Here is a 21,169-nt window from a genome sequence, read left to right as displayed (position 1 = left end):
GGAAAGGAAGCGGGGACGGGGTGGGGGGGGGTAAGCCCTACCTTCCTCTTTCGGATCACAGAGAGGCCTTGACTTCTGGAAGCCGTTTCTAGTGAGATATCACATCACCAGGCTGAACGCCTGTCAGGAGGAGGCCCACCCGGTATTAACCCGTGACGGACAGAGACAGAGATGATGGGAAGGTAGAGATAAGGAGATGATGGATGGTAAGTGGGTGGATAGAACATACGTAGACGCGTGGATATGGGTGCAAATATGGACACGGTGGGTTCGGGATGATGATACGGCAGAGACACACAGACGACAGGACGACGGGTAAACGATGAACGTACCCATAGGGGGGTGAGTAGCTCCCCAAGTAGGTACATCGGACATGAGAAGAGATGACAGGTATTCACATACATACACACACGGAGAGACACAGACACAGGTGCAAAGATGCATAGTTACGTGGATAGACACAGACAGAGGGGGCGCAACACAGAAAGGGGTTTCTGGCTCCCCTTCTGGTCCTAACAGGCTGACTCTTCTCAAACTACACATTTCCCACAGGCAAAAGGGGCTCTAGAAATTCTCCTGATGACGTCATGTTGCGGGGGGGGGGGGGAGTGCCCAGAGAGGAAGGAGGCAGGCGGCACACTGTGCAGGTAGGACGTCCTGTCTCCGGGTCCTGTGACTCTGGGCTGTGCTCTGCACTCACTCACCCCTGCCCCCCAGCTGGCTGGGTTAGGCTCTCTAGTTAGGGGGCGCTGACGGGGCTGCGGGCGCTGGAGGAGGGAGGCCGGACAGGAGGAGTTTCCTGCTCAAACATCCCAGTTGTAACCGAAAGCCCTCAAGTCCTGGATGCGGTAAAGAGACCGTGACGTCCGTCCAAACGTTGGTGGGCAGGGCTTCCTGTGCCGCTGGGGCTGGGATGGGGGCTGGATTCCTGTCAGGACCCCCAGGGGCCTCTCTGGGTCCATTTGTGGCACAGAACACAGGACCGTCAGTAGGGAAGGTGGGCTGGAGCCCCTGCCCCTGTGGACAACGCAGAATCCTAGCATCACCTCCACCCTGTCATTCACCGCCCTCCCAGGCCATGGTGACTTAGGTCTTTTGCGTTTCCTCCGTTCTTAAAAGCTTCTCTCACAGTCTACCGGCTTTACGTTTCAGTGAACCCTGTGTTTCTCTCGCACCTTCTACCAGGGCCTGGTTCTTCTAGGGACTTAATGCCTCCATGGGATTCTGATGTGTCCAGTGGCCTCGTTCACATTCCGTGTCACCTGCTCACACTGGGGAGGAAGGCTGAAGATCTCCATGTGTCCTGGGGCTTCTAAGACCCACACTGACCTCCCAGTGGAGGGGGCGGGGACTGTGAGAGGAGACAGACAAGGGAAAGGCCTGGGGCTTTTTAGGGTCAGGGCCCAAGGGAGTGTCTGGCTGAGCCACTGACAAGGTGGGCTCAAAGGCAGAGCTGGAGTCTGGGGGAAGGGAGAGGAGGTCTGACAGGGACGGAGGAGGGGTCTGTGGTGCCCTCCTGGCCTGGGGTGGCCCAGCCTCTCAAGGGCACAGACCTGCGGCTCTTCCCAGACCTGGTGCACAAGCCCAGGGGAGACCCAGCCGCTGTAGCTACTGTTTCTCAAGGACAAGAGAATCAATATATATCAATATATATCTCAATATATCAATATCATAGTTCTCTATGTCCACCATCCCTGCGGGCATCAAGGCCCATGTGCTTTATGATTCTTGGCCCGAAACCACACGACTGACCCCCCAGACCTCCATGTTCCACAGCCTCGACGGAACAGAAGGTCCAGACCCACGGGCTGTGCCGTGAGACACAAGCCAGGAAGCAGCCGTGCGGATTCAGGGTCGGTGCGGCCCCAGCGGAGGGCGTCCCCCACCCACTGCGGGGAATCTGGGGTCTGGGGTCAGAGCCACCCTCCCCAGAAGAGCACTTCTCTTTCTCCGTGAGAGCAACCAGCCTGGGTTCCCAGAGAAGCAGGAGGAAAATGTGGAGACGCTCTCTGTGCAAACTCACCCTTGCGGAAAGACCCCAGCTCCTGCCATGTCCTGCCTCCCACATAGCGACCCGTGTTCAGGTGATGCTGCCCTGCATGTACGTGTGTACATGTGTGCATGCGAATGTGTGCGTGTGTGTGTGTGTGTGTGTGTGTGTGTGTGTGTAGCAGAACGGGAAGCATTGCAGGTCAGCCAAAGAAATAAGATGACTTTGTCTATCAGTGATCGGATGTCACTCAGGAGCTGCCCCCACTTAGGCAGGGAGCACACACACACTCACACACACACACACACACACACACACACACACACCCAATCATTGCAAACGCTCCTGTATCTTGGCTGGTCTCCATGCTCCTTCCCAGGATGGTGTCCCAGGTGCAGGGAGCAGGTGGCTCTGTGTCCTCCTGCTGGTCCCTGGGTCCGAGCTGACTGGGGACTGCGGGGTTTGCTCACCAGCTTGCTGCAGGCCCAGCTGATGTCCATGCTCAGTGGTCACAGGGTCCAGCCTTTCTCTGCTCCCTTGGGGCCTGGGGACCATTCTGGTGATCTCCGTGTCTCTTTTGTCCCAGGGGTTCAGTGCATGTGTCTGGGCGCCCGCTCCTGCCCCATCCGGCCCAGGTGGGATCTCTCCTCCCACGGCGACGGCCCCCCTGGCGTTGGCCCCCAGGGCACACCTCCGGAACTGGGGGAGTCCCAGGGCAAGGTAGCCCTCCCTCTCTGCCGGGCCACACTGGAGCCACCAGGGGTGCTATACCAGCCTTGGCCTCCAGGTGGCGCTCAGGGGCCGCATCCCTCACGCAGGAAAGTAGGGACATCCAGGGGCCGAGTCCTGACCCTGGGGTCTGTGGCTGGAGGGTCAAGGAGGAAAGACTGGTCCACAACGTCTGCTTTTCTGTCCTCTCCTCTTCCCGCCAAGCCCCCGAGATAGAAGGCATGTGGGCTTTATCTTGCTCTCCTTCCAAAATTCCCCCTAAACCCCTTCTGCTGCCCCTGCAGCCTCACTGCCGGGACTCATAGGTCTCCTTTTCACTAGAGCAGATGCCCCACCTGGTCGGCCGTTCCTCCTCTGGAAGGGGCAGAATATTCTGGAGTCGTCTCTTTCCCAATGCCATGCTGTCCGCCCTTCCCTTGCTAAGAGCCTGGCTCCGGTCAGGGTCAAACGAGCCAGATTTTGAGGGGAGACTCACCATCTGACTGTGATGGTTGTTTGTAGTAGGTACAACCTGACAGGGGGGTGGGGGGAGGGCGGGCAGAGAGCTGGGAAAACAGGACTTCTGGGCCAGTGTGCGGGCGGGTTTCTGAAAGATTCGCATTTGATTCCGTGGACTGAGTGACGACGACGAGGTGGACCAACATCTTCCAAGCCCCTCGGGGCCGGATGGAACAGAAAGGGGAAGGAGGTCCAATTCCGTCTCTCTCTTCTTGAGCTGAGACGACCATCTTCTCCTGTCCAGGACATCATAGTACCTGGTTCTTGGGCCTGCGGACTGGGGCTGATTTATCCCACAGGTTCTCCTGGGTCTCCAGCTGACAGGTAGTAGATGGTGGGACTTCTGGTTCTATAACCCATGAGCTGATTCTTATGCTAAGTATATATTTAAATATACATATACATATATATGCATTTAAAATTTATCTCCATAAGTTGTACTTAAATATATAATTTACATTTAAAATATTATATATCTAAATATAATTTATATAACTTCTTACTTGATATGTCTCCAGAGGCAAGGGAAACCAAAGCAAAAATGAACTATTGGGACCTCATCAAGATAAAAAGCTTCTGCACAGCAATGGAAACAATCAATAAAACCGATGGAATGGGAGAAGATGTTAGTATCCAAAATCTATAAGGAACTTATCAACGGGCAAAAGACATGAATAGACACTTCTCCAAAGAAGACATCCAGATGGCCAACCGACACATGAAAAAATGCTCAACATCACTCATCATCAGGGAAATACGAATCAAAACCACAATGAGATACCACCTGACACCAGTCAGAATTGTTAAAATTAACAACTCAGGAAACAACAGATGTTGGTGAGGATGGGGAGAAAGAGGAACCCTCTTGCACTGTTGGTGGGAATGCAATCTGGTGCAGTCGCTCTGGAAAACAGTGTGGAGGTTCCTCAAAAAACTAAAAATAGAACTACCCTACGACCCAGCAATTGCACTACTAGGTATGTAACCAAAGGATACAAAAATGCTGACTCAAAGGGGCACATGCACCCCGATGTTTATAGCAGTGCTATCGACAATAGCCAAAATATGGAAAGAGCCCAAATGTCCATCGATGGATGAATGGATCAAGAAGATGTGGTATATTTATACAATGGAGTATTGCTCTGCGATAAAAAAGAATGAAGCCTTTGCCTTTTGCTACAACGTGGATGGAACTAGAGGGTATTATGGTAAGCGAAATGAGTCAGTCACAGAAAGACAGACATCGTATGATTTCACTCGTATGTGGAATTTGAGAAACTCAACAGATGAACATGGGGGAAGGGAAGGAAAAATAAGATAAAAACAGAGAGGGAGACAAACTATAAGCGATTCTTAAATACAGAAAACAAAAGGTTGCTGGATGGGAGTGTTAAATGGGTGATGGGCATTAAGGAGAGCGCTTTTGGGGATGAGCTCTGGGTGTCCTATGTAAGAGACCAATCACTGGGCTCTACTCCTGAAGCCAAGACTACACTGTATGTTAACTAACTTGAATTTAAATTAAAAATAAACACAAAAAAATTTTTTACACATATATATATACACACATATTTTACACAAATATATATACACATATATATTCACTCTTTACAATAGAATCTATTGGTTCTGCTTATCTGGAGGACCCTGACTAATACACTAATAATTGGTAAAGAGAGACTTTGTCCCACATGACAAAGAGAAATTCAGTACACAACTCAATGAAGAAAACAAAGATAGAGAGTACAGAGCTAGGAAGCAGAGGAAAAACGTTGAGTACGAATAGAAATTAACCTTGAGCACAAATAGAAAATCAAAGCTCAGTGCAAGTTAAAATTGTGTTGGAAAACCAGGACCCCACCCTCTCTGAAACAGGACAGACACCTCCCAGCTGGCGAGATGCAGGCTGTCCTGAGGTCACCGAGAGGAGCTGCCCTATGCAGTTTGCAGTCCCCACCACTTAGAGCTGGCCGAGTGAAGGCAAGCTAATTAATGATCGGTCCCCAGTTTCTTCAAGAAAAATGGAGAAAAGGATAGGACATGTTCTGGAGGGTTTATATGAAGATTAAAATGTGTTAATGTTGGGGCACCTGACTGGCTCAGTCGGTAGACCGTGCAACTCTTGATCTCGGGGTTGTGTGTTCGAGCCCCATGGTAGATGTGGAGATTACTTAAGAAAAAAGTCCTTAAAACATGTGTTAATGTTTGCAAAGAAGTAAGATAGAAATTGCACCAGAATGAGCTAGATGAGTTTAGGTCGAATTTTTATTTTTTTTTTAAGGATCACTGTGGGGCTTTAAAAAATGGTAATTTATTTTTGAGAGACAGAGAGAGAGTGTGATCAAGGGAGGGACAGAGAGAGAGGGAGATACAGAACCTGAAGCAGGCTCCAGGCTCTGAGCTGTCAGCACAGCACAAGCCCTGGCTTGAACTCACAGACCATGAGATCATGAAGTGAGCCAAAGTCCGATACTTAACCGACCGAGCCACCCAGGTGCCCCAGTTTAGGTCGAATGTTTAAAGAAATATTCTTTTAGTGGCACCTGGGTGGCTCAGTCAACTCTTGGGTTTGGCTCAGGTCACGATCTCATGGTTTGTGGGACTGAGCCCCACAGTCACTGCTGTCAGTGTGGAGCCTGCTTGGGATTCTCTCTCTCCCTCTCTGCCCCTCCCCTACTCATGCTCTCTCTCAACATAAATTAAAAACTTTAAAATAAAAAACATTCTTTTAATATATAATAAAACTTTTAGTACAAGACCTATAGCAGGCAGGCAGGTTTCTTACCGCCCCCCTCTCCCCCGCTCAGGCCAAAGAAATGAAAGACACAAAAATCAACCAGAATGTTTCACTAATAGCTCCCTAGCAGTTGTCAGGGTAAATTTAAATCCCAGTGGGGTCCCCATTTAAATGGGGTCCCCGTTTAAATCCCAGTGGGGTCCTCGAGGCTGACCCCATAAGTCTGGTAGAGACACAACACGTCCGGCCCACAGTAGGTTCGGGGCTCTCCTGGCAGGGTGCCTTGGACACCCCATATCCTCTGGTGGCACAGCTGGTCCCACTCAGGGACATGGTCGTGCAGACCCCAAACGTTTGCTGTAGAGGCAGCATGGGGCTGCCTTGTTTACAAACCCTGTAGCAATCAGCAACAGTGGTAAGTAAGCCAGTGGGCAATTGTGAATGGAAGCCTGATCTGTGGGTTAAGAAACAACACGGGAGGGGTGCCCGGGTGGCTCAGTCGGTTGAGTGTCCAACTCTTGATTTTGGCTCAGGTCAAGATCTCATAGGTCATGGGGTCAAGCCCTGCCTCAGGCTCCATGCTGACAGTGGAGAGCCTGCTTGGGATTCTCTCTCTCTCTCTCTCTCTCTCTCTCTCTCTCTTTCTCAATCTCTCTCTGCTCCTCCCCCACTCACACGTGCATACTTGCTCCCTCTCTCTCAAAATGAAAATAAAATAAATCACGGATCCATGAGGCCTGCCCACAAGGCTAGATCCTGGGGTTCAGGGAGAGAGGTGTGGGGGCACCTCCCAGGTGTGGAATTTGGAGACTAGGTCACGTGAAACAGATGCGGGCACTGAAACAGATGCAGATCAGCTGCCCAAGTACAGCCTGGGTTCAGGGCCAACTACTGAACTCTGGAAGACGAGTAAATCAGAGCCTCTGTGGGCAGGTGGGGACACACAGGACACATCTGGAATCACCTGTGGGTGACCGTGGGACCATAGCTGAGTCTCTGGAAACTGCCAGGGGTCTGTAGCTCTGGGTGTTTGTAAATGGGTGTACGTGGCCCTCTGCTCTCTGCACACCACAAGCCAGGGGGCTCTCGGGCAGCAGCCCCCAAGGTGTCCACACCCCGTTCCTAGGCCAGCACCCTGCCACTGTCTGAATGTGTGTGGTTAGGGGGCATAGAAGTTAACTTCCCACACAAGCAAACAGGAAAAAGCGAGCCCAACTCAGCAGTAGGGAGACTTAAGATCCTTGGAGCTCCTCAGTCGGGTGAGTGTCTGACTTCAGCTCAGGTCATGATCTCACGGCTCATGGGTTCGAGTCGCGCTCTTAGCTAGCCACTAAGCACGTGGTAATTTGTTACAGCAGCTGTAGGAGACTAATGCCGTCACGTTACTGGAGGAGTTGTTCCAAGCCCATTAGCAAGAACAAGGGCGTCAGCCAGGTGAGGGAGTGAAGGTCAGATGAAGGACAAGGTCTTCGAGCGGGATGGTCCTGTTGTGTTTGGAAATGCATGGTGTCCAGCGTGGATGAACCTGGGGCGGGGATGGGAAACGGGGAGCTGACGTGTCCCCCTGCGTGGACTAAAAGCCCCAGGGGCCCTCCCTGTGCGATCACGACCTCAGCGACTCCCTCGTTAGGGTCCACACATGTGTCCGTGTGTGTGCATACATTTACACAGTGTGTACGGGGGGAATGTGCATCTGTGTGTGCATCTGTGCATTTGTTAGCATGTGTGTGTGTGTACATGTGTATTCATGAGCATGTGGGGGTGTGTCTGTGTGCGCGTGTGAGCATTCGTGAGCGTGTGTGTGTGTGTACATGGGTGCATTCGTGGGCATGTACATGTGTGCATGTGTATGTGTCCCTGTGTAAGTGGGTGCATGTGTGTGTGTCTGTGTGTATGTGTGGAGGGGTGTGGGGCTGTGTGTACTTGTGTGTGTGTGTGAGTGTGTGTGTGTACATGGGTGCATTCGTGGGCATGTGCACATGTGTATGTGCATGTCCCTGTGTAAGTGGGTGCATGTGTGTGTGTCTATGTGTACTTGTGTGTGTGTGTGCATGTGTGTACGTGGGTGCATTCGTGGGCATGTGCATGTGGGGGGTGGGGCTGTGTGTACTTGTGTGCGTGTGTGTGCACGTGTGTACGTGGGTGCATTCGTGGGCATGTGCATGTGTGTGTGTGCGTGTCCCTGTGTAAGTGGGTGCATGTGTGTGTGTGTTTGTATGTGTGTGTGGGGGTGTCTGTGTGTGCGTGTGTGTGTGCACATGTGTACGTGGGTGCATTCATGGACATGTGCATGGGGGGGCTGTGTGTACTTGTGTGTGTGTGTGTGTGTGCACGTGTGTACGTGGGTGCATTCGTGGGCATGTACGTGTGTGCATGTGTGTGTGTCCCTGTGTAAGTGGGTGCCTGTGTGTGTGTCTGTGTGTATGTGTGGAGGGGTGTAGGGCTGTGTGTACTTGTGTGTGTGTGTGTGTGTGTGTGCATGTGTGTACGTGGGTGCATTCGTGGGCATGTGCATGTGGGGGGGCTGTGTGTACTTGTGTGTGTGCATGTGTGTGTGCATGTGTGTATGTGGGTGCATTCGTGGGCATGTGCATGTGTGTGTGTGTCCCTGTGTAAGTGGGTGCATGTGTGTGTGTCTGTGTGTATGTGTGCGTGCGGGGGTGGGGCTGTGTGTATTTGTGTGTGTGTGTGTGCACGAGTGTACGTGGGTGCATTCGTGGGCATGTGTGTGTGCATGTCCCTGTGTAAGCGGGTGCATGTGTGTGTGTCTGTGTGTATGTGTGCGTGGGGGGGTGGGGCTGTGTGTACTTGTGTGTGTGTGTGTGTGTGTGTGTGCACGTGGGTGCATTTGTGGGCATGTACGTGTGTGCATGTGTGTGTGTCCCTGTGTAAGTGGGTGCATGTGTGTGTCTGTGTGTCTGTGTGTGGGGGGTGTCTGTGTGTACTTGTGTGCATGTGTGTGTGCACGTGTGTGTATGGGTGCATTCATGGGCATGTGCATGTGGGGGGGCTGTGTGTACTTGTGTGTGTGTGTGTGTGCACGAGTGTATGTGGGTGCATTCGTGGGCATGTGCATGTGGGGGGGCTGTGTGTACTTGTGTGTGTGCGTGTGTGTGTGCATGTGTGTATGTGGGTGCATTCATGGGCATGTGCATGTGTGTGTGTGTCCCTGTGTAAGTGGGTGTATGTGTGTGTGTCTGTGTGTATGTGTGGAGGGGTGTAGGGCTGTGTGTACTTGTGTGTGTGTGTGTGTGTGTGTGCACGTGTGTACGTGGGTGCATTCGTGGGCATGTGCATGTGGGGGGGCTGTGTGTACTTGTGTGTGTGCGTGTGTGTGTGCATGTGTGTATGTGGGTGCATTTGTGGGCATGTGCATGTGTGTGTGTGTCCCTGTGTAAGTGGGTGTATGTGTGTGTGTCTGTGTGTATGTGTGGAGGGGTGTAGGGCTGTGTGTACTTGTGTGTGTGTGTGTGTGTGTGTGTGTGCATGTGTGTACGTGGGTGCATTCGTGGGCATGTGCATGTGGGGGGGCTGTGTGTACTTGTGTGTGTGTGTGTGTGTGTGTGTGCACGAGTGTACGTGGGTGCATTCGTGGGCATGTGTGTGTGCATGTCCCTGTGTAAGCGGGTGTATGTGTGTGTGTCTGTGTGTATGTGTGGGGGGGGGTGGGGCTGTGTGTACTTGTGTGTGTGTGTGTGTGTGCACGAGTATACATGGGTGCATTCGTGGGCATGTGTGTGTGCATGTCCCTGTGTAAGCGGGTGCATGTGTGTGTGTCTGTGTGTATGTGTGTGGGGGGGGTGGGGCTGTGTGTACTTGTGTCTGTGTGTGTGTGTGTGTGCACGTGGGTGCATTTGTGGGCATGTACGTGTGTGCATGTGTGCGTGTCCCTGTGTAAGTGGGTGCATGTGTGTGTCTGTGTGTATGTGCGTGTGGGGTGTCTGTGTGTACTTGTGTGCATGTGTGTGTGCACGTGTGTACGTGGGTGCATTCGTGGTCATGTGCATGTGGGGGGGTGGGGCTGTATCATCCGCACTTTTATTCAGGCACACGTCCCCTCAGACGTCTCCCTCATTCCTCCGTGGGACACTCGGTTCAGAAGACACGGATTCACCCTTTGTCTTGTTTCCTGCTCTCAGCTGGGGGCAGACACTAGGACCAAGTTACCGTGAGTCCTGCTTCCTCACACGGGGCTGCTGCAGGCTGGGCCCGTGAAAACATTTATTGGCGAACAAAATGAAGCGTGATCCAGAAAACAGGGTCTCAGCGATCAGCTGCCCAAGTACAGCCTGGGTTCAGGGCCAACTACTGAACTCTGGAAGACGAGTAAATCAGAGCCTCTGGGGGCAGGTGGGGACACACAGGACACATCTGGAATCACCTGTGGGTGACCGTGGGACCATAGCTGAGTCTCGGGAAACTGCCAGGGGTCTGTAGCTCTGGGTGTTTGTAAATGAAGTGCTCCACATTCTCTGCGAGCATCTAGTTGGTTTTCGGAGGGACCACGTGGTTAATGAACCTCCTAGACGCTGATTAGGAGTCTCCTGAGTGCACCTCTGGCCTCCGGGAGAGCTGACCGCATGGCTTTCCAGAAAGGGATGATTCTGTAGGGAAGCCCTCCAAATGGCCGCCTCACGCTTCTGCAGGAGTGACTTCCCGTGTCTCTAGCAGCAGAGGCCAGGTGGGTCCGGAGTCAGGGTCTGGCCAGGGATGCATATGTGCTGGACTCAGCCGTGGGCTCCGTGGACCGTGGGAACGTGCCTTGGGCTGTCCTCTGTGCGAGGATCTGGTGGTCTAACTGAGCGTACGTCACGTCCTGGGGGCTTCCTGCAGGCGGGGCCTGAGACAGCGAGACCCGGGTGAGTTAGGGCGGCCGGGCCGGTGGGAAGGGGAGCCTAGTGGCCAGCCTCCAGGTGACCCCCGTGACCCCACCTCCTGGGGTCACCACTGCGCAGTGCCCTCCCACTTAGAATCAGGGCTGGCCTGTGTGAGCGGTAGAATATGACAGAGTGAGACCATGCCACCTCCAAGGGGAGGCCTCAAAAGATACTGTGACCAGGGGCGCCTGGGGGGCTCAGTTGGTTGAGCTTCTGACTTCGGCTCGGGTCATGATCTCACAGTTCGTGAGTTCGAGCCCCGCGTCGGGCTCTGTGCTGACAGCTCGGAGCCTGGAGCCTGCTTCGGATTCTGTGTCTCCCCCTCTCTCTCTGCCCCTCCCCTGCTCATGCTCTGTGTCTCTCTGTCTCTCGATAATAAATAAATGTGAAAATAAGTAAATAAATAAAAGGTAAAAAAAAAAAAAAAAAAAAGAAAGGTACTGTGACCAAACTGTTGACCGAGCTGCTAAAATTGGGGTTGTAGGTAGGTATTGGATACAAGGACTTACCGAGCTGGGTGCTTCCCTGTCCTTCTCGGGAAGTCTGCCGACTGTTGCCAGATCTGGAGGGGAGAGGACAAGGGGTCAGGTCTCTAGGGTGGGTTTCGGAAGGCCAATTTGCCTGAAAACCCACAGCTTCGAATTTCACCATGCGCTCCATCTAGAACATCCTGGAATGTTCTCAAACGTTCCCTCTCCCTGGCCTGTCCCTCCTCCTTGTCCTTTTACCTGGTGTCCTCTGGAGAAGGTCAACAGCTGGGCTGACCCTGTGGGGGAAAGTACAGTGAGCACTGGGGGGCCCCCTGGAGGCAGGGGCCTGGGAGGGAGGCCGGGGTTAGTCTCAGGGGCCTCACCTTTCCTGGGGCCTCTGCTCCTCACCTTGGCTGCCGGGGAGCCCTGTGGACAGTCAGGGGTGTGAATTAAGAAGAGAGGACTTCTTCCCCAACACCCCAAACAGCCTCCCCAGGCCACCCCACCTCTCCCTGAGACCTACTGTGTTTTTTCCGACGCTGACAATGGAGGAAGGCGAGAACCAGGAGGAGGAGACAAAGGAACAAGGCCACAGAGACCCCAACGAAAATATACACATGCTCTGTCGACAGGTCTGGGGAACAGGGAAGGTGGAACCGGATTATCAGCAGCGTGCATTTATGGAGCACCTACCGCATACCCCATGTTTGCTGGGGGCTTGTCACGTGCACACCTATGTATAAAACGTCTCCAATTCATAACAGTTCTGTGACATAGGAAGCATTATTACAAAACCAGGGTCCTGAGTGCTCAGGTCCTCTGTCCACAGGGCACTGGCAGGCCTGGAATACGGCCAAAACCAAAGCACATTCTTTCCCCAAGAAGCACACACCGGGTCCTGCTCCTCCACCCCCCTCACTCACCTGGGCTGTTACTGTCATCCCCACGCATCTGTGTGTCCCCTAGGAAGGAGGAATCGAGCACACGGTCAGAGGCCTAAGCTGGACAGAGAAGGCTGAGTCCTCCTGACCCACCCCCCCCACAAGGGCGCTCCTCTGGAACGAACCCATGGAACTTTCCATGGGGATGGGAATGCCCTACATCTGTGCTGTCCAGTGTGATACCCTCACAGGACTATTTGCACTGACATCCAAGTTAAATAAATGAAAGCCAGATTCCCAGCTGCTCTGGCTACCGTTCCAGGGGCTCAGTGGCCACACCCGGCTAATGACACCTTGCTGGAGGGTGCAGACACGAGGCATGGCCTTCCCGCCGTGGGCTCTGTGGGACAGTGCTCCCCTGGCTCTCCTCCTTCTGGATTCCCACCCTTCTGTTTCTCACAGCAGCCCCCATGGGGGTGGCACCTTCCTCCTGGGAGTGAAGAGACCGAGACTCCGCGTCCTGATGTCCCCTGAGGCCTGTCCATCCAGCACCAGCAAGGCCTGGGTTTGGTGCATGAGCTGTATGTCCTGCTGGGCTCATCCTGGCTGAGGGTGGAGCCCCTGTGTCCCCTCTTCTGGACAGTGCCCCCTCCCTCCCGCTGTCCCGGAGGCTGAGTCCTCAACTTCCACTCCTGGAGCTTCCCTCCCTGAACACTCTGTCCTGGGTCCATGATCTAGGACCCTACCTGCTCTAATATATAATAAATACAAATACACATTTTAAAGCCTGTGTTTTAACTTATATAGGTATCATTTAATTGCTATAAATAATTGTGATTATATATCGTTTAAAATTACTTAGACCATGTAACATATATGACTTATACTCTCATTTGTGCATATTACTTAGAACATGTGAGATATATGACTTATATCTCAATTATACAGATTTATTATTAGATGACACCTATTTATGTTGAGATTTACATATATAAATCATAGAATACATAACACATAATATATGACATTATATAATATATAATACTGTATACTATATTAATATGTAATGATTAATTCATGTATTTTATAATTTTAATTATATTCCTTGTGTTTAATATATAAGTTAGAAATATATTCCAATATATTTAAATGTATAGGTCTGAAATTTTATATTGTAAGTTGTATGTTTATATTTATATAGAGAGATATAAATACTTTATATATAGCGATACATTATACTTAAATATAGATACATTGTATATGGTACATTATACTTAAATATAGCTACGTTATATATGATATACACAAAGTAAATACATTAAGTATAATGTATATAATGTACATACACATATTTCCATTCCTCATTCTGGTTAACTTTCCCCACTGAGGTTGGGAGCGCAGGGACCCTTTCTCCTCGTCGCCCGGCATGCGTCCAGCGCTCAGCAGGTGGGTGTCGGGTGCACACTTAACCAGAAGGAACTGCTTCCTCAATGTAACAAGACCAGCACGTCCCCAGCCTGTCTGGTTCGCCAGGCCTTGACCTAAGCGCGTGCGCTGTGCACACAAAGCCCTCTATCCCCGAAACCGCGCTCCCGCGTCCGTGCCTTTATTGACCCTTCTTGCACACGAGGAAACTGTGACGCGCACGGTTTGGGGTATTCACCGCGGGCGTGGGACTGGGCTCTCAGCCCTGATCCCCGCACGGTGGATCTTCAGTCTTCAGGGCAAGAGATGGGAGAGAGGGGCGATGTGCGATGCCCTGTGCGACGTAGGATTCTGGGGGTCTCTCTTCCTCTGTGACCTAACGCCACTCTTGTGACCTAATGCGGAGCCCCATTCCCTCCAGCAGCGACCGAGTTTGGAAGACGAGCGGCCAGTCCCTCTGCCCCTCCGGACCACTGTCCCTTGCAAAGCTGCCAACGGTCGAACTCTGCCCCGAAGGGGGTCCCCCCACCCCTAGCCTTGGGCTGGTTCCAGCCCTTCAGGGCCTTCTGCTTTGGGGCATGAAACTGCTTTGCTTTGTACACTAAACGAGTGGGGGGCTCTCAGGTCAGGGGGATGCCTCCCACCCGCCGCTTTCATAGCCCCTGGCACAAAGTTCAACCAGTTAGTGTCCCGGTGCCCTGCAGGGGGCACTGCGGTCTTACCAGTCCCTCATCCAAGCCCGGCGCCGCGGCCCGGCGCGGAGCTCCGCCCGCCCCCTCACCACCCCGCCCCGCCCTCCCCGAGGTCCTGCAAGGTCACTCACCAGGTGAGCTGTAGGTCTGTAGTGGCGGGGAGCTGACGTTTCCAGGGGTCTCTGTGAGCAGGGCAGGGGAAGGACCCAAGCTCTGTGGAGGCCCCAGGGTCTGTCCCGCTCAGCCCGCCCCCTCTGTACCCTGAGCATCCATCCGAGGGCCCCATCTGGCCGTCACGCGGTCCCAGAGAAACCCGAGGGCCGAGCGGAGACCTTCTCACCTGTCACCACCAGCACCAGCTCCGCGCTGCGGTCCGACCAGGTGCCGTCTTTATGATAGACGCAGCGGTACTTCCCCTCAATCCCTTCATGCGCGATGATGTCGAATCTGGCCTCCGTCTCGCCCGGCGGTGCCTCCGTCACATCTGGTTTCAAGGCATTCCCCTCCTTCTCCAGGCGGAACGCGTCAAACCCGCCAGGGCTCCGGCACACGATGGTCACACGCTGCCCCAGGGCGACCACAGGGGCCGGTTCAGCGCAGATGGAGGGCCTGCGCAGGGTCCCTTGCGAGGAAACAGAGCGGGCTCTCAGGGTCTACTTGTGGGGGACTCACACTAACACGCAATTCACCCCTGTGACACGCTCAGGTCACTCTTAAGCAAAGTCACAGAGTTGCGCAAACGTCAATCACAGTCCTTTGGAACATTACCACCCTCCTCGTCCTGACTCTGTGCCCCTGTCCCCACACACGACACGGTCATCCTTCTCTGCTGTTTCCATCCCAGCCCCCTGGGTCCCCCCAGAAAGCGGCCGTGGGCAGGAAGGGAGCCGCGGTTTGTGGCAGACGCATCTGGCCTCCCAGCCTGCTCTGATATATAGTATGTAAACTAGAAATATAATAAATTTATATAATAAATATAAAAATTTATATAATAAATATAAATACACATTTTAAACTCTGTTTTAACTTAGATATGTATATATACAATTATACATGTATACAGGTATATGTATGTATGTATTATATATGTATAATTTAATCGATATAAATAATTGTAATTGTAACTTAAAATTACTTATTGTAGGTAAGCTATATATATGATTTATATCTCAATTATACACATTTACTATTAGATGGCATGTGTTTATTTTTAAAATTTTTTAATGTTTATTTTTGAGAGACAGAGACAGAGCATGAGCGGGGAAGGGGCAGAGAGAGAGGGAGACACGGAATCCGAAACAGGCTCCAGGCTCCGAGCTGTCAGCACAGAGCCCGACGCGGGGCTCGAACCCACGGACCGTGAGATCATGACCGGAGCCGAAGTCGGACAGGTAACTGACTGAGCCATCCAGGCACCCCACAATGTATTTATGTTGACACTTACATATATAAATTATAGCAATACATAACATGTGATACAATATATGACATTATATAATATGTAATGCTGTATACTGTATCCATATGTAATAATAATTCATGCATTTTATTATACCAACTATATTGTGTATTTAATATAAAGGTAAATATATATCCTAATATATTTAAATTTATAGATCTGAAATTTTACATTTTGCATCATTAGTTGTATGTTTATATTTATGTATAGATATATAAATACGTTAGACTTGAATATATCTACATATGTCATATATATAAACATAAAAATATATGTCTATACATATATCTGTATATATACACGATGCAAGCCTTCTGTGGAGCTTGTGTCTGGGTTTCCTCTGTGTTTTCTACCCTCATCTAAGCCTAATTTCTGCTTCCATGTTATTAAGGTTCTTGAAAAACCTCATCTGCCTCAACTAGGCTGGAGGCAGGGGAAGGGGAGTTTGCAGCCCTGAAACAGGAAGGTGACGTTAAAGTTACAAAACCCCTCAAAGAGGCAGGAGCTGAGGGAGGTTTATTTGCTCATTTAACTGCCTTTACTTTCTTTCTTCCTTCCTTCCTCCCTTTCTTTCTTTCCTTCTTTCTTTTTCTTTCTCTCTTTTTTCTTTCTTTCCTTTCTCTTTCTTTCTTTCTCTCTGTCTCTCCCTCCCTCCCTCCCTCTCTCTCTCTCTTCCTTCCTTCCTTTCTTTTTTCTTTCTTTCTTTCTTTCTTTCTTTCTTTCTCTTCCTCTCTCTCTTCTTTCTTTCTTTCTTTCTTTCTTTCTCTCTCCCTCTCTCTCCCTCTCTCTCCCTCTCTCTCCCTCCCTCCCTCCCTCCCTCCCTCCCTTCTATGATACCTATCCATGGACACATGCCCTCCATGTGCCACTGGTTCCACAAACATGAGAGACACATGATCCCTGCCCTCTCAGGGCAGGACGTACAGAGACACTGATCAAATACTTGTCCGCATTTCACCCCAAAATAAAAAACATATATACGAAAGACAAATTCCAAAAATGTAAGTGAAACTTTAAAATTACCGTGTCAAATCCTATCACTGGGTGATGTGTTCTCTATTGAGGGTGAAGGAGTTGGAATCAAGCATGGGGTCTGGGACTCTGCCCTTGGTGGCCGTCTTGTTCTCTGCCCAGGGGATGCTGAGGGGGGTCTGGGCTGGTGTGGGGGAGCCTGTGGGCTCAGCCTGGTCCTGCAGGGTTTGAATTGTTTGCGGCGGGGAGTGGTGGTGGGGGGGGTTCTGTCAGGAGCACAGGTGGAGAATAGAGAGAGACGTGGCAAGGGTCATACGTTTGGGGTTGCTTGCGGTTCAGGATAAGTCTCAGGGCCTCCGCTCGTGTCCTACCAGGGTCAGCGCCCTCAGTCTAGAGCTGCCTTCTGGGGTGCAGAGGAGATGGGGAGCAGACTCACCTTCCTGAGTGAGGTGCACCCAGCCCAGGCAGAGCGCTGGAAGACAGGCTTTGGTGAGAGAGATGCCCGCCCCTGGTTTCCTCGGGGGGGCCGATATCATCCTTCTTCTTGCTCTGAAATAGTCTCGAGACAAGCCCCAGTTCCCCTCTTCTCTCCCCCAGCTGCTCATGAGTCTGAATTTATCTCCACACCCGGGAACCCGTTTCTAGGACTGAACCTGCGTGGTCTGACTTAGGTCGGGGCAAGAGCAGGGGGTGTAGACCCCGGGGGGATCCACTTTGCTCCCCCAGAGTCCCACAGTCTTCTGGACAGGAGTGAGGACTGGGAAGGGAAGCAGACCCCCTCCCCAAGGCTCTGTCCCCCCCCCCCACTTCCTCTGTCCCTCTAACCCTTTGCCTACATTCCAGGACTCACCGAGGGCCAGGAAGGTGGTGGAACGGGGACACATGTCCAGACCCCTGTGGCCTGCACCGTCCTGGGGCCTGTGGGTTGACGGAGTCTGACGCTGACAAGGGGACAGGATGTGTCAGCTGGGGCACGTCTTGGGGTTTCTACATCAGCAGTCTCCCACAAAGGGGAAGAATGCTCGCATGTCCTTCCCACTCTTCCCACCAATGAGACAGAACGAGGGCCTGGGCCTCCTAAAGATGCTTCTCCGCTGCTCTGCTCGGATGAGGGCTGACCTCCTCCCCAGATGAACCCCTGGGGTGAGAACGTAATCCTCGAGCTCTGGGACAAGGCAGAGTGTGGATCTGTGCGACAGGCCGACCCGAGTCCCCGGGCCGGAGCCACAGAATACCCATGTGTTCTCGGGCCAAGTTACACCACTGCATGACATTTCCTCATCTGTGAAATGGGAAGCTGGAAATCCTCTCCGAGTATTTAATTTTGTGGCATCGGTTACATTCTCAGTCAGGGGTTGGGAACTTTACAAATATCCTGTTGACACGAGTTCTCTTCCCCATCTTCCCCCCAGTGTCGTTGGAAGCAGGGACAGGTAGGGCGCCCATCCGTGCATGGAAAATGCAGAAGGGTTGGAACCAATCCAAAGGCAGACCTCAGGCTCGGGGCTGTGGCCGGGGACGGGGTGGGGGTGGGGGATCGAGTTTGGGTTAAGACAATCTAGCACTCCCATTGGCAGTCATTGGGGCAGAGTGGGGGGTCCGTGACCAGGTGTAGCCGATGCTACTTAAAGGAGAGAATATCATGGGGCTCCTGGGTTAAGCATCTGACTTTGGCTGGGGTCGTGCTCTCGCGGTTTGTGGGTTCGGGCCCTGCGTGGGGGCTCTGTGCTGAAGCCTGCTTCAGATTCTGTGACTCCCTCTCTCTGCCCCTCCCTTGCTTGCTCTCTCTCTCTCTCTCCAAAAAAAAATAAATAAAAATAAAAATAATAAAAAAATAAATACAGGAGAATATATCACAATATCTGGGAATCCTATTTCTCCCTTAATAATGGAGGGTCTCATGAGACCTTTTTCCCCTTTACTCCTGTCCTTCACTGGCAACCGTATCATGATGATGTGATAGATGGAGCCACAGCAGCCACCTCACAACCATGAGGCAACAAGCTTGGACACAACACAGAAACAACTGGGACAGAAGCACACGAGATCTAGGATCCTCTGCCCTAGATCCCTGAGTTGCTAAACTAACCCTGAATTTGCCTAGCCCCAGAATTCTTAATAAGTAAACAGCAAATATCCTGGAGTTTCCATCAAAATGTCAGACTAAGTCTATGGACCAACGTTTCGTCTTAAAATAGAATAATTATTTTTAAAAGCCTAAAAGTGCATAATACAGTATCTTAAGAATCTTCCTAAATGCCTTAAGGAAATGAAAATGATGTGGAGGCCAGGCAGTCAGAAACTAAAGGGAGTTGGGATTCCCCAGAGTTAGGCTGTCACTTTGACGGTATCTCCATGGCCTTGCAGACCATGGGGTCACCCCATTTGAGGAGTCTGGGGAGACTCTCCCTTTGCTAAGCCAGAGTCCAAAAACTTCCACTTAGTCACAAGAGTGCAGTGAAATCACACACCCATTTCTGAGGGCCGCTGAGAATACGTTTTTTTTTTCTTTAATCTTTTTTAACATTTCTTTATTTTTGAGAGAGAGACAGAGCATGAGAGGGGGAGGGCCAGAGAGAGGGAGACACAGAATCCAAAGCAGGCTCCAGTCTCTGAGCTGTCAGCACAGAGCCCGACGTGGGGCTCAAACTCATGGACCGCGAGATCGTGACCTGAGCTGAAGTCGGCCGCTTAACCGACTGAGCCACCCAGGTGCCCCTCTTTCTGTCTTTTAAATACAAAGAAGAGTTTCTGTTTTCCTGGTTGGATCCTAATTCAGACTTTCAACATACCTGCACTGCAAATACCCAGGGAGGGTGTGGGAGTGGGTTGTCTACTTAGAATAGGAACGGCTCTAAGTATCAATACCTTTAGGCCTCTCCGAAGACTGAGGTCAGAGGGTCCATCAGGTTTGCCATCCTGAGTCTGTTGTTTGTTTGTTTGTTTTTAATGTTTATTTATTTTTGAGACAGAGAGAGACAGAGCATGAACAGGGGAGGGGCAGAGAGAGAGAGGGAGACAGAATCTGAAACAGGCTCCAGGCTCGGAGCTGTCAGCCCAGAGCCCGATGCGGGGCTCGAACTCACGGACCGTGAGATCATGACCTGAGCCGAAGTCAGCCACTTAACCGACTGAGCCACCCAGGCGCCCCTGTTTGTTTGTTTTAATGGAAGGTGATGCATAGCTATCATCCCTCAATGCTCTCAGAAAACCCCTCAACCTTTGTATTCTTCTAAGATTTTGACCCCCAACTGGAGAATATTTATGTCAAGGATCACTTCAGGATTAGCACAGCACATCTTCCGACAGAATCCTCCCTTGGACCCTCCCACGGTACTGACTGACCTTTCCTTTAATAGATTCAGATATATACACAACCTTTGTAAATTAAACATAAACCTGGGAGCTTGCAAAGGCAAAAGTCCACAGAAATACAACGACATAAGATGCAACACGAAATGTGATTGAAAGAGGAGTTCTGTTTGAAAAGAACAGCTTTAAATCCAAATGACAGCCCTGCCTTAGTCTAAAGCTAAAGTTCTCTTTTCTGCTTATTATGGATCTTTGATAAGAAATACAATTGCTGAGAAGTCTGTTTTGCTTGCTGTTTGCTACGAGCATTGTGAGGCCTTTCCTGAATGTAACCGGCTGTGTCGTAGAATGGGTTGTAAACCTTCCTAAATGTAGTCTGATATGTGATGGAATGAGTGATTGTACATAAACTAACCGGCATTTCTCGCTTCTGTAAACCTGCTTGCTTAGCACATTCCTCACCTAGCCTACCCTCTTCCCCCTTCCCCCTTTTTTCTCCCGCCACAAGTAACGGACAAAGCCTTCCCGCCAAAGGACAGACAAAGGACGCCCAATCAGAGAACAACAAATGTCCTTACTTTAAAATCAACTAATCAGGCCCCTCATAATCTGAAACCTCCCCTGTGCTATTTGTCTCTGTCTATAAAAGCGCTGTACCAACCCTGATCGTGGCCTCTTGCGTCACCGGCGACGAGTGCGCGGAGGACCAGGTTCGAACCTGCAATAAACGACCCTTGCCGCTTGGCTTTGACTTACGACTCTGGTGGACTTTTGTGGGAGGTTTCGGAACTTCGGGCATTACACTGTTTAAAAAGAAAGAGAAAAATTCTATGAAAAACCAGAGTGGAAATGGTGGTTAGCTGCTGTTGGGGGTGAAGGCATTGGTGGAGAAGTTGTTTAAGGGTGTATATTTTACTGTTTCAGATTCTGTGTCTCCCTCTCTCTCTGCCCCTCCCCCGTTCATGCTCTGTCTCGCTCTGTCCAAAAATAAATTAAAAAACATTGGAAAAAAAAATTTAAAAAAAAAGGGTGTATACTTGTCTGAGTAGATAAATGAACCCTGGAGGCCTAGCACAGGACAGCGATTAGAGGCAACACAATTGTATTCTAAATGTTCTAAATACAAT

At 51.1% G+C, this 21,169-nt stretch overlaps 1 protein-coding gene across 1 annotated transcript; it reads right to left on the bottom strand.

Moving 5' to 3' along the window:
- Positions 1–10,148: 10,148 nt before the first annotated feature.
- Positions 10,149–20,748, bottom strand: LAIR1 (leukocyte associated immunoglobulin like receptor 1). Its single transcript, XM_047836706.1, has 11 exons — positions 20,704–20,748; positions 17,581–17,671; positions 17,167–17,202; positions 14,640–14,921; positions 14,431–14,481; positions 12,225–12,263; positions 11,825–11,935; positions 11,685–11,727; positions 11,560–11,597; positions 11,341–11,393; positions 10,149–10,794 (listed from the first exon to the last, which is right to left on the bottom strand). Exons 2-11 carry the CDS (start codon positions 17,612–17,614, stop codon positions 10,648–10,650), a joined length of 834 nt encoding a protein of 277 aa, XP_047692662.1. The 5' UTR covers positions 17,615–17,671; positions 20,704–20,748; the 3' UTR covers positions 10,149–10,647.
- Positions 20,749–21,169: the final 421 nt, after the last annotated feature.

The sequence above is a fragment of the Prionailurus viverrinus genome, chromosome E2 (assembly GCF_022837055.1).
Source record: "Prionailurus viverrinus isolate Anna chromosome E2, UM_Priviv_1.0, whole genome shotgun sequence".
Lineage (NCBI taxonomy): Eukaryota > Metazoa > Chordata > Mammalia > Carnivora > Felidae > Prionailurus > Prionailurus viverrinus.
Note: the sequence above shows the minus strand (reverse complement) of the source record. Positions and strands in the feature narration are given on the sequence as shown.